The sequence below is a fragment of the Uloborus diversus genome, chromosome 4 (genome assembly GCF_026930045.1).
Source record: "Uloborus diversus isolate 005 chromosome 4, Udiv.v.3.1, whole genome shotgun sequence".
Classification (NCBI taxonomy): Eukaryota; Metazoa; Arthropoda; class Arachnida; order Araneae; family Uloboridae; genus Uloborus; species Uloborus diversus.
This window is the reverse complement of record NC_072734.1, coordinates 67,895,979-67,909,522: the sequence shown is the minus strand read 5'-3', so window position 1 is coordinate 67,909,522 and position 13,544 is coordinate 67,895,979. Positions and strand designations below refer to the sequence as shown.

Below are 13,544 nucleotides of genomic sequence, written 5' to 3'. Positions count from 1 at the left end.
TCTTCTGATTCTAACTCAGAAGAACAATCCTATTCTGAAAATCTAGGCTCTGAAAAATATTCACAATATCATGAAAGCAAACTATTATCATCGCTATTCATTAGGAATATATTTCTCTTCAGATAAGTCTGACTGTTCATTCGAACCATAATCTGTTTTAGATAAATCTGCAACAGTTTCAGGAATTAATGTTCCTAAAAGTTATGCTTCTCAACGGTTCTTCTCGACATCATGAAGATAATTATGTGACTGAGCACTTCACTATCATCGAAGAAAATAAACGTCAATGCTTCAAGCAAAGCACATGATTTGGTGCACAAAAGAATTCTAGCAAACAAACATTTCTGGAATTTACCTTTTTATATTTACTTCTTTTTAGACCCAAAGTAATTTCACATGTCTAGTCACATGCTTTTCAAATTTACCTTTCTCGACTTTGCCTCCTGTGCAGATAGCAGAAAACTGAAACCATGCAACCAGCAGGTGTTTCGCATTTTCCTAACAGTTCAAAGAATTAAACCTGACCTGCAGGTACTACTCAAGCTCAAAAGAACATTACTCACCCTGACAACTAACAATAGTCCATAGTACACACAACTGATAAGAAAAAAAGAATAAAACGGATGCTTAAAGAAAGGTTCACTTAGCGGTCAAAATGACTGTAGTCAGTCTTTCTAGGTATAAACATTTATAGCGACTGTAATAATAATCCTAAAGGAAAAAAATTTACTTTTGTAAGATCCTAATAAATAGTTACAAAAAGTCAATGAAGGAAAAAGAGTTTGAAAATTAAACGCAGCAAATATGAGCATTTGAAAATCGTTAGCGGTCAAAATGACCGCTTCCGTCTTTCTAGTGTTAAAAGATACTGTGTGCTGACGTTTGTTACACTTGAACATGCGGCCCGTGCGCCATTTTTCTATTGAACTTGATTTTTCGCTTCAGTTGACGTCATTACTCCTCCTTCAACCGCTGTAACATGGAAATCTAGCAAATGGTGAGGTTTGGGGGAGGAGTTATGACGTCAAATCAAAGCATTTTGCTACCGAAATTTCTCACGGGTTCTTACGCCCTTGAAAAAAATCAAGAATGTTTCATCAGTGCAATTTTCTGAACTTGTGTTCGATATGTAGCATCGCGAAAAATTACTTCCTGTGTTTGAGAGTTAAATCTTTTTGCATCTTGATAATGTTTTGATGTTTTTGACAATCAGAAGTTATTTTAACATTCATTTACTTAGATTAGCTCATTTTATGTTTAATTCCAATAGATAATCAACTAATTTTTGTTTCGGAACCAATTTAACATCAAACTTTCTTGAACTTTGCCGAAAATTGCTTGCTGGGTTTTGAGATTTCAATCTCTTAGCATCTTGTAAATATTTTGATATTTTTGGCAATCGGAAGTTATTTTGGCAAAACACCTCATTAGATTAGCTTAATTTTTTGGTTAATTTTAATAGACAATTAACTTTTTTATTTTTGGAATCATAGCAGCATTGAACTTTCTGGTACTTTGTTGAAAGTGCTCGTCGTGTTTGAGATTTCAATCTTTTTGCATCTTGTTAATATTTTGATATTTTTGTCAATCAGAAGTTATTTTGACACACTCCACCCTAGATTAGCTTATTTTTTGTTTAATTTTGATAGATATTAAACTACTTTTTTTTTTCGAAACCATGGCAACATTGAACTTACTCGCACTTCGCGGAAAATTGCTTGTCGTGTTTGAGATTTCAATCTTTTTGCATCTTGTTAATGTTTTGGTATTTTTGACAATCGGAAGTTATTTTGACATACGCTACCATAGATTAGCTTATTTTTTGTTTAATTTTAATAGATAATAAACTTTCTTATTTTTGGAACCATAGCAGCATTGGACTTACTCGAATTTCGCGAAGAATTGCTTCCTGTGTTTGAGATATCAATCTTTTTGCATCTTTGTACATATTTTGATATTTTGCGCAATCAAATGTTATTTTCACACATGCTATCCTAGACAAGCACATTTTATGTCCAATTTTAGTCATGTTTAGTTTCAGAGAATTTTTTTTTTTTGGAAATTATGCCAACAGTGAACATACTTTACAAAAATTTGATTCTCGTGTTCAAGATTTCAATCCTTTTGCATCTTGTAATTATTTTCATATTTTTGAAAATTGGAAGCTGTTTTGACATGTGCTACCTCAAATCATATTATTTAATTTTATTTTTAAAAACTAAAACTTTGTATCCTTATTTTTTTAAAATACTCATAATGAGTGTTTTCAGTTTGTAAATATAGCTCTATGAATCTGAAATTGCACCTTCATTTATTACATTAAGTTATCCAGTAAAAGCAGGCTCAAATTTACATTCAATGTATTTATCGCTTGCGCAGCATTTGTATATTTTTGGGTGTGGTGACTTAAATAAAAAATTTTCTTTCTCATTAATTTTTATATATACATGAAGACAGTTGCAATATTTTTGGTGCCCGAACAACTAATACATACATGCGAAGAAATGATTTGGATACTTAACATACTAATAAATGATTTGCAATCCTCTAATATTTTTGAACTTAGTCAGTCAGCGGCGTAGCCAGAAATTACCTCCTGCTTTGGTGTTTGGTCATAAACTCTCGTATGTATATAAACTTACCATATTTAGGCTGGAAATATGTGTAAAACCAAGGGCTGTGGAGAGGGAGGGAACCTCCTGGCATCTAAACTATATCTTCTTGTCTTGCGGTACCTTATATCAAAATGAATTCTCTAAAAATTTTGGTTATGTGAAAAATTTTGTAAACTACTGTGTGCTAATGTGTTTACTGTAATAACTGTATCTAAAATGTCTTTATTAGTTATGCACTAATTCATCGGTCACTTAGGTGATTATTTTTAATCAGCCAGTTTTTGCCTGTTAATTAGTAGAAAATTTACTTTGCAATTAAAGTTACTCTGTAAGATGGTCAGTTACATGCTTGCTTGTCACCCCCCCCCCCCCCCCCCGCATCCAAATGTTTGTGTAAATAATATAATTCAATGGATCAAAAATTTGGTTGTGCAGAAGGTGATAAGGATTTATCATTAAAAATCATTATTGTGGTTAATTAACGAATTATCTTCACGTATTTAGTGCCAGGCAGCTAAATTGCCTTTTGGTGCTTCCCTGGGTTTAACTATGAATGGTCCTCCCAAGGTCCTCTTTTTAATCCTAACTGGTCCTCTTTGGTCCCCTTTTTGATTCAAAGTGATCCTCTTTTACCCTTTTCTATGGCTAAAATGTGTTGGGAGCCCTGTTTTCCTAAAATAACAGTGTGACTTATTTTCTGTACTCTTTTTGTTAATTATGGAACTATTTACTTATACCACTAATTCCTTCATGATTTTAAATTTCTCCCCCCTCTCCTACAAAAAAAAGTAATTAACACTTACTAAAAAGAATGGAAAACTAATGAAATAAACTCCTTCTTTATATTAGTTCCTATTTGAATATATTTTTATCCTATCACGGAATTCATTGTAACATTTAATTATTTTTTTATATTTCTGTTAACAATTCTTCAATAACTAGTTTTTCTCAATCAGTAGTTCAGACCATCAACATCTGCAGGGATCAATTCAGACGCAAATTGGGTTTCTTTTACCTCCATTCACCAAATTTTGTATCTTCAAATCAGACCTTTTATAAAATTTTGTTTGTAAAAGCAGTTCTTTCATCATTTTTAAGCTTGATAAATTGTTCTGAAATCTAGACATCCGGGGAACAAAATCCCTCCAGGTTCCAAGTCTTTCCCAGTAAAGTCCTTTTGACCAAAGACTTTGTTTGAAGTTTTGTTAACTAAACATGTTGTATATATGGTAGTACAGGATTTATTTCACAAAAAAAAAAAGGACAAAAAAAAAAAAAAAAAAAAAAAAAAAATCACGAAATATGAACCTAAAAATAAAAATTTTAATTGACCCTCATCTGTGAGTCAGTGTGAGCAAAAAAGAATCTTAGATTAATGCTTCTTTTATGTCCAATTGTATTACAAATTCTCTGTTGAATTTGTTCAATTGCAAATTTTCATTATTCTACCTTTTTTTGTCATAACAAAATCTAAGCATCTATAATAGACCATATTAGATTTGAAAATACCTTCTACTTCATTCTAAGCATGTTCTGAGAAGCTGAGAAGGATATTTAATCACCTCAACCTTCTCCAATCTTGCTCGTAGTTATTCTGGAGTTGTCCTATTAGTCGAATATCCATTTTAGTTCAAGTTTTGATCAAGTTGAATGTTTTTATTGGTTATTCAAAAAGTTTATTTTACAAAGTAAATGGAATGTTTGAACCCACTGATGTGAACAATGTTTGCTATTGAACTTATGCTTACATTGCACCCGAAAAGAATAAATTGATATGTCTAAATTGAACTAATAAAAAGTGAAGGCAGGGACATTATAGAATTGCTTTAGCTTCAGAAGCAAAGGGTGGATCCCACTTCTGGTTTTGAAAGGGGATCATTACCGAAAAGGAAGGTCTAAGTGCAATTTTCAAGGTACAACTAGGGGTCTAAAGTGAATTTTCCGAAATATTTCCCCAAAACCCACCTTAGGCTTTATTTGGTTGCGATGAATTTTTGTAACATCAAAAAATCCCCTCTGGTGGTGAAATTTTGAACTGGTATTGTTATTTGCTCAATTTCCCATTTCATTACCATGTTCTACGCAAAATTTTGTAAATTTCTGAGCAATAATTTCGTTGCTAAACAAGTTTGAAGTAGAGTCGTTTAATTATGGCCGCTTTGTACATAAGATCTACCTATGAAAATTCAGCTTTATTCCTTCTCCTCTTTGCCATTAACGGTGTAATTAAATATTTTCTTTCAGAATTTTCTATATGATTGAATTACTTGATTTTTTTTTTATTTTCCTTTACACTAAGATATTATGAAATATGTTCTAGGTCCTACTACTCAACTAGCTGGTAACCAAATGAATTTGGTTCAACAAGGATCACACTGTAGTGAATCTTGCTTAAATTTGGCAGCCGGTGGGAAGAACAGAAGCTTATCTATGTCAGCTTTAACTGGAGTTAGTGCATCAACATCGTTACCTTTAACGTACCACACGCTAGCACCTTCTGTTGCACCTTGTGTTCCAATCCAAGTTTCAGCTAGCAATGAATGCATTTCTCACCATCTTCCCCACTTGAACCATGTAACTACTGCTCCTTCTACTCCTGCTCCTCCACTATATCCTCCACTTGATTTAAATTCTCAGACGGACAGTAATCATGATACAGCTCTCACTTTGGCTTGTGCTGGGGGGCATGAAGAACTTGTCAGCCTGCTGTTGTCTCGAGGTGCAGACATAGAACATCGAGATAAGAAGGGCTTCACACCGTTGATGTTGGCAGCTACTGCTGGACACGCAGGAGTTGTGGACATTCTTCTGAACCATGGTACTGAAATTGAAGCACAGTCGGAAAGGACCAAGGACACTGCATTGTCGTTAGCGTGTTCAGGTGGACGTTACGAAGTAAGAATTGGATTTTTTCTTCATGTTTGTTAAACGATTTTTCAAGTGCCATTTTGTTGTGTAATCCTGTTTTCATATTTTTTAAATGATAGGAAGACATTTTTTTGAATATTTAGTTTTAATGAACTTGGGTTTAGTACCCTTCTTCAAAAGGAGGGGGTGCATCAAAACTTCGTAAAATCACAATTTGCAGAAATGAACTTTCTTCAAATTCACAGAATTGTAGAAATAAATTATTCAAAAAATTCATAATAGTAAAAAACAAACCATTCACATTACTCATGATTGCAAAAGCAGACCCTTCACTAAAATATTATCATTCATTTGTATAAAAACAATCCTTTGGAAGCCCTAAAACTCCTCAGTCTATCTTCAATATTCCTGTGGATTAAAACAAATTCTTTAATTACTAGTCATTCAATGAACATGGAATGAAGTACTATCTTTTAAAAATGAAACTTTGAGTTCATCAAAGAAGTTCAGTCTTGTCTACCTTCAGGATTTAAAATTAAAAAGTTAGTTCATTTTATTTATTTAACAAGTTTTGTAGAAGGTACTTTTGAGAAATCTTTAAGCTTTATTTATATATTTTTAGATAGCTAAATAAATGAAGTTAAGGTAACAAAACTTATTGAAAATTCAAATCTCAAACTTACACAACTTAGTCTCATTTACAATAAAAGAATAAGATTGCTAGTTTTCATTTTGCATGAATTTAACTTTTTCTAAATGCTTTTTATTGCTTTCCTGATGTATAAAAGGTCTTAAAAATCTTTTTCAATAACTGTTTTTCATTTAAATTATCAGCGCTAGAAATAATATTTCTGTTGATTGAAACATATGTTGGAAAGTGTTAAAATTATGAATTTTTTAAGACTTTTAAAAGCCTTGATCAGGTTATGAAAAAGTTGAATACAATTTAGAAATTTCTGTATACACCCGCACATGTGAAGCACGGGAATGAGACATTTGTGCAAATCGGTAGTTTTGTCAAACTGGAATATTTTGCTCCAAAAGTATCTTTTTCTCATCAAATTACACCCACCTACACTCAAAATCAAAAATGAATAGTTCGACTGTTTATTCCAAATTAGCAATCATCAAAACAGTTTTTTGCAATGAAATTAGAAAAGCACTACCATAATACTCCAGCAGTCGATCCAGACCTGAATTGGGTCCGCTTTGCGGCCTCTTCACAAATCTGCATCGTAAAAACTCCCTTCATAAATTTCGCATCATGAAAGCAGCTCATTCACAAAATTTCATGCCATAAAATAAATGTATAAAATAGGGTCGCTTGGGGAACATCTTTTTACTTCCTTTTACAAAAAAGGAAGTATTGTATTTGCAAAAAAATTTTCACTCAAAAATCGGCCTTAATTTCCATTTTGCTCGCCCCCCGAATGAATATTGAATTTTTTTTTCAACCCGACCACTTGTGGATATATACCTAAGAGAGTATAGACACCTGAAATATCCATTTTGACAATCCCTGATTAAATTACAACGAGTGACGTCTGTATGTATGTGCGTATATGTGTATGTATCTGGCATAACTCAAAAACGTTATGTCCTAGAAAGTTTCAATTTGGTACTTAGACTCCTAGTGGGGTCTAGTTGTGTACTTTCCCTTTTGGTTGCATTCATATGTTCCTATGGGGGGTCTTTTACACCTTCTTGGGGTAAAATCAGTGTGAATTTCAATGCAAACTCAAGTGCTGTTATAATTTTGCAAAAACTTGGGAATAAATCAGCAAGTTTTGTCGCCAACTTGGTGACAATTTTGGCGTTTTTTTTTTTTTTTTATAATTTGGTTTCAATTTGGCCATATTTAAAGAGTTAACAATTGAATCACATTAAAACTGCCAATATTGGGAAAATTTATCTGTATAAAACCTTTTCTTTGTTTCGATTCACAACAAACTTGGGGTGAAAATATTTAAAGTGTTTCTTTGTTTACTCCGATTCACTATTATCATTAAATTGGAGTAAAAGGGAGTCATGTAATGCACACATCAATTCGTTTTTTTTTTACCGGACAGCTATGGCCATTCACAAGATTCAATCAGACAAGAAGCTAAAGTGGCTTAAGTTTATAGGAACAAAAGCAGAATTGGATATTTATTTAACTGTAAACGAATGAAAAAAAAGTAAAAATGTGCTGCAAACATAGAGTAAATGATGTTTTTTTAAAATTTAAATATTTTTCTTGAGAATTGAAAAACTTTACATTTGAAATTTCATCTTATCCTCCTTGCTTTGGACACTAATGTGCTAAAAACTATAGTATTTCAACTAAGTTGTAGTTTCATGAAGATTTTTTATTTTGTAATTATTTTTCTGCTACTAACTAGTTAAAAGAAGATCTTAATGTTTGGTGTAGTCACCACTTTTGGTCATTTCCAAGATGGAAGTATGCAAACTATTGAAATTAACTCAAAATATACCGTAATTTCCTTCTTTTCTTTTTTTTTTGGATACCTCGTATTTTCTTAAAAAATCGATTTTTTTTTCTTTCAAATTGTATTTGCAGAATATTATTTTATTCTCATTGTTTTCGACGGTAGTGTGCTTAAGAACTGACTATTTTATTCAAATTGTAGTTTTTAGAGGATTTTTAATTATTTATAATAATAATGATTACTTTTATGCTACAAATTCAAAAATATATTTTAAATTTTTTGCGTAATCTCCTTTTTTGATCATTCGCAAGATCAAAGTAGCAGGGCTCATTTTCCTCCTACTATTCCTACTTTTTCCTACTTAAGTAGGAATTGTCCTACTTTTCAGCAAAAAATTCTTACTTCTCCTATTTTTTAGCATGATTTTCCTTTAGAATTTAACGTGAAATTCCTCCGAAAGACTTTGAAATTGATTTGATTTCAAAAAATTTGTATTCAGAAAATGAAAATTTGTTAGTTGTAAATTGTTTATATATAATATTGAATTTATTTCACAACGTTATACATGCTTGCAATTTCTTCTGAATTCTACTGCTTATGTTAAGAAAAAACTTTGGTTTTTAAAAAGTACAGTGGCTCCCAAAAGTGTTCATACACTTTGAAAGTTTTTAGTAAAACCAAAATAACTCGAAACTGAATTGGAATATGAAGTCCAATATTTTTTTCACATCATTCCTATGTCATTCTAAATACAACCTGTTGTTTTTTTTTTTTCAAAATATTGACGGATCTTCTTTTTGAAATGGGTCAGAAAACGAAGAGACAGAGAAATAACACGCCACAAAAGTCATCGTACACTCAAATATTTTCGAATAAATTCATGATTAAAATTATCAAATGCCGTTTTATTATTATTTTTGCATTGTGTTGACCCTTATAAGTCATCATCATCATCATAGTTGGCTCGACAGCCCAGGGTGGGCCAAGGCCTTCCTTTGGAGAATCTTCCAAGACGTTTTACTTTTTGCCTGGGTTTTCCAATTTTTAACTTTGAGAATATCGAAGTCAGATTCAACAGAATCCAACCATCTCATTTTTGGTCGTCCCCTTCCTCGAATTGTCACAGGTTTTGCAGCAAAAACTTTTTTTACTGGGTTTTCTTTGTTCATTCGAGAGACATGGGCCGCCCAGTTCATTCTCCTAATTTTTATGCTTTTTATTATGTCAGGTTCTCTAAACAATCTGTAAAGTTCAAAATTGAATCGTCGTCTCCAGACACCGTTCTCATTGATGCCTCCAAAAATGCTTCTTAAAACCTTTCTCTCAAAAATTAATATCTTGTGCTCTCTGGTTTTAGTCAAAGGCCATGTTTCAGAAGCATAACTTAGAACTGGCCTAATAAGAGTCTTATAAACCAAGATCTTTGTTTTTCTTGAAATCAAAGACGATCTGAAGATGGGACGTAGTCCAAAAAAGGCCTTGTTTGCCAACGTTATTCGGTTCTGTATTTCTGAGATTGTGTCATTATTGTTGTTAACACAGGACCCAAGGTACGTAAAACTGCTAACGATTTCAAATGAATGAGTACCAATTTCTAAACATGTGTTCCTGTCATTTGGCGGAATTTTTTGTACAGGCATATACTTGGTCCTGGAGTCGTTTATTTTTAGTCCTATTCGACCTGATCAGCATAGGCTAAGATCTGAACTGATTTGTAAAAGATGGTACCCCTAGTGTTGATATTTGAGTTACGAATAGCTTTTTCCAAAGCAATATTAAAAAGAAGGCAAGACAATGAGTCGCCCTGTCGAACACCAATATTAACATTAAAATCCTCAGAGAGGACACCCTTGAATTTTACCTTGCATTTAGTGTTGTTCATAGTGCACATTACAAGTCTAATTAATTTGCTTGGGATCTTGAATTCATACATTGCATCCATTAAATGTTTTCTATCCACACTGTCAAATGCAGACTTAAAGTCTATAAACAAGTGATGAGTGTCAATATTAAACTCAATTGATTTTTCAATAATTTGACGTAGACAGAAAATTTGGTCTACTGTAGATTTTCCACTTCTAAACCCACATTGATAACTACCAATTTCTGAATCCACAAATGGTTTTAGTCTCACAAACAGAATATTAGATAGGATTTTATAGCATGTGGTTAGCAGGCTGATGCCTCTATAGTTGGAGCAGACCATTGGGTCTCCTTTCTTGTGAATAGGGCACAAAATACTAATGTTCCAGTCTGATAGTATATATTCAGAGCTCCAAATATCAATTATTAGTTTATGCAGGTGCTCATATAGCTGAGGACATCCATTTTTTAGCAACTCTGCAGAAATAAAATCATGTCCTGGCGATTTATTATTTTTTAGTTTATTTAAAGCAAATTGAATTTCATCTCTATCTGGGAGGGGGATGTCTTCGTTATCATTTAAATCTATAGAGTCGCGCCGATGGTCTTCCACTGGTTCCTCCGAGTTTAAAAGGTCACCAAAATGTTCCATCCATCTACAAAGTATATCCTGTTTGTTAGCCAGGATTTCACCCTGCTTGTCTCGACACAGAGCATAACTTGGTTTAAAGTCAGAACGACTACGATTAACCTTTCAATAGAATGCTCTGCATTCATTGATGGTTTTGAGATTATCAATGTCTTTGAGGTTCTCCTCTTCAAAAGTTCTTTTCTTCAACTTGTGAAGCCTTTTTTCCTCTTTTCTAGCTCTTTTATATTCATCTGAGTTATGTCTGGTATTTCTCTGCAACATTATTTTATATGCTTGATTCTTCTTATTTGTGAGTTCAGCACATTCATCGTCATACCAGTCTTTATCCTTCTTGCGTTCAATGTTTCCAACTACAGCTTTAGCTGTATGACAAACTCTTTTATTTTTCTCCAGTATTCATCTATGGAGTCGCTATCATTGATTTCCATTAGATGCTTTTCTAAACATTCAGCATATTCCTTTTTTACTTCAGTGTTCTTAAGTTTCTCACAATCAAACGTTTTTAGGGGCTCAATCCGTTCTTTCTTGGCATTGGAAAGCCTTGCTCTAATCCTGGAAATAATGAAATAGTGATCAGAGTCTATATTTGCACCTCTGTATGTTCTAACGTCAATTAGGTCTGAGCTATGTCTAGCATCAATCAAAACATGGTCTATTTGATTTGAACATGTACCACCTGGTGCTTTCCATGTTTCTTTATGGATTAGTTAATGACAAAATAAGGTACTTCCAACAATCATCCCATGCTCCACCGCAAAATCAACCAGTCTACATCCATTGTCGTTTGTCAAATCATGAAGGCTATATCTACCAAGAACAGAGCTGTATTCTAATTCCTTTCCAAGTTTAGCATTCATGTCCCCAATAACTATTTTCACATCATGTCTTGGACATCCACTGTAGGCTCTAGACAGATTTTCATAAAATGTTTCCTTTTCTTCATCAGATTTATCTTCTGTAGGGGCATGGCAACACAAAAGGCTGTAGTTAAAAAACTTTCCCCTAATTCTCAACTTACATAGTCTTGGTGAAATTGCTTGAAAATCCATTACGAGGTGTGAAATTCTTTTATTTACAACAAATCCAGTTCCTTCAACATGTTTCCTATCATTGCAACTATAGAAAACTAAGTAGTTTTTACTGTTGAATGTTCCATTACCTGTCCACCTCATTTCCTGTAAAGCACATATATCAACATTGTACTGATCTAGTTGCTGCAGTAACTTTAAAAGTGCTTTACTTTTGTATAAAGACAAAACATTCCAACTTCCAATTCTCAAGTCCATTGTCCGTTTTCCAAGTCGTTCTCGTAAAACAGTCCGGTTATTTTCTCCATTGGATTTCGAAACACGAGTTTTTTTACGAGGTGGGGTTGTCAGCCCCACACCCAACCCCCAACCTGGAGGACCAGTCCCCTGTACAATCCCCAGGGGCAGGGTGCCCGGCTATCCTCCCAGGCACTGAGCACCTATTTTAGTCGCCTTTTACGACACGCATAGGCTACGTTGGGACTATTCTTACCCCCCCCCCCCGGTCACCACACGGGGCCCCCGGTCACCCCGGTCTTAAAAAATCGATTTTTTTTTTCTTTCAAATTGTATTTGCAGAATATTATTTTATCCTCATTGTTTTCGATGGTAGTGTGCTTAAGAACTGACTATTTTATTCAAATTGTAGTTTTTAGAGGATTTTTAATTATTGGGTCATTCCATGTCAGTTCAACCACACCCCAACACCCACCATCTCAGATTCCAATTAAACTTTGTATACTTCTACTTTTCATAGTCCTAAGTAACCTCCTAAAGTATTTCTTCTCTATTAAAAATAGTTTTTATTTTTTGGCCCTTCAAAGTTTTGCGATTTTGCGTTAGTTGTCACTTACAGTTCTCTGAGAATGAACAGCAGCTGTTTGCAAAAAAAAATATTTCTCAATAACTAAAGATAAAAAAAATTGGAAATTTTTTATATTAAATATTAAGATTTCAAGTATTTCAGAAAAAAATATGTCAAAAAACTAAATTTATATTCAGCAATTAAAAAAAATTAACAAACTGAAATTTTTTTAATTTTTTCAATAAAAAAATGATAGTTAAAATTTTAAAATTTTGGCATGAGGGTCTAAATTAAAATAATTTATATATTTTTTTTAATGATCATTAACATGTGTGCTAACATATAAAATGAAAATCTTTAGGGGACTTTGAGGGATTCTGCCCCCCTGCCCCTTATTTTGATTAATGAAAAAAAGTTGATCACAATATTACAAGCTAAGTTAATAATTGCATTAAAGAAAATTTCAATATTGAAATACATTGGTGTGTGAACTTAAATGTAAACATTTAAATACTCAAGATTTTTTGAATTGTAAATAATTAATTAAATTAATTAATAATAAACAGTAAAAATAAGATATCGCAAAATTCGAAATTTTCCTACAACAATTTATGCATGCTAAAAATTATTGTTAAACTTAGGGCAACATAGAAATTAAAACTTTTTATTAAATTCTAATTTATAATTAGGCAGTTTATACAAAGTATTAAAAATCTTATAAATACCAGCTCAGAGCTTTTAACTTGATTCATTAATCGAATGCAATATCAAACTGAAACTTGGATTTGGTTTAACATAGCAATTTATTGGGTATGAGTTTAAAATGGTTACCATTGCCCAAAATGTTTATAATTAAGGCTTTGCAACAATCTCATTCAAGGACGCCCATATAGGGGGGCAAGGGGGGGGCTCGAGCCCCCCTTTTCAAATTAGAACTTCCTTGCTTTTAGTACTTTTTTCTTTGCACAAATGTAAAAATATTTCTTCTCCACCCCTTTTAATGAATAAGTTATTAAAAATGTCTAATTTTAATGACTCTAATCTGTCCTAAAATTGTTTTCTACAGGGAAAATATCCAGCTAAACCACGGGAAAATATTTGAGCCCCCCCTTGCGACTTTGCATATGGGCGCCCATGATCTCATTTGACCCTAAAAGTGTGTTTTGTTATCTTGAGTGTTTCTATGATCATAAATGGATCCTAATAACCTGGCATTTGTACAAATGACAGGTATTTTTACTTTACACTTCATTAGTAATTTTTTTAGATGTTTTGTTTTCTTTT

General features: G+C 32.8%; 1 protein-coding gene across 1 annotated transcript in view; it reads left to right on the top strand.

The window, feature by feature from the left end:
- Positions 1 to 13,544, top strand: part of LOC129220511 (ankyrin repeat domain-containing protein 17-like) — a 159,884-nt gene that overhangs the window by 91,699 nt on the left and 54,641 nt on the right. Inside the window, exon 16 of the mRNA XM_054854939.1 lies at positions 4,936 to 5,510. Coding sequence (XP_054710914.1) covers positions 4,936 to 5,510 — 575 coding nt within the window. The remainder of the gene's footprint in view (positions 1 to 4,935; positions 5,511 to 13,544) is intronic.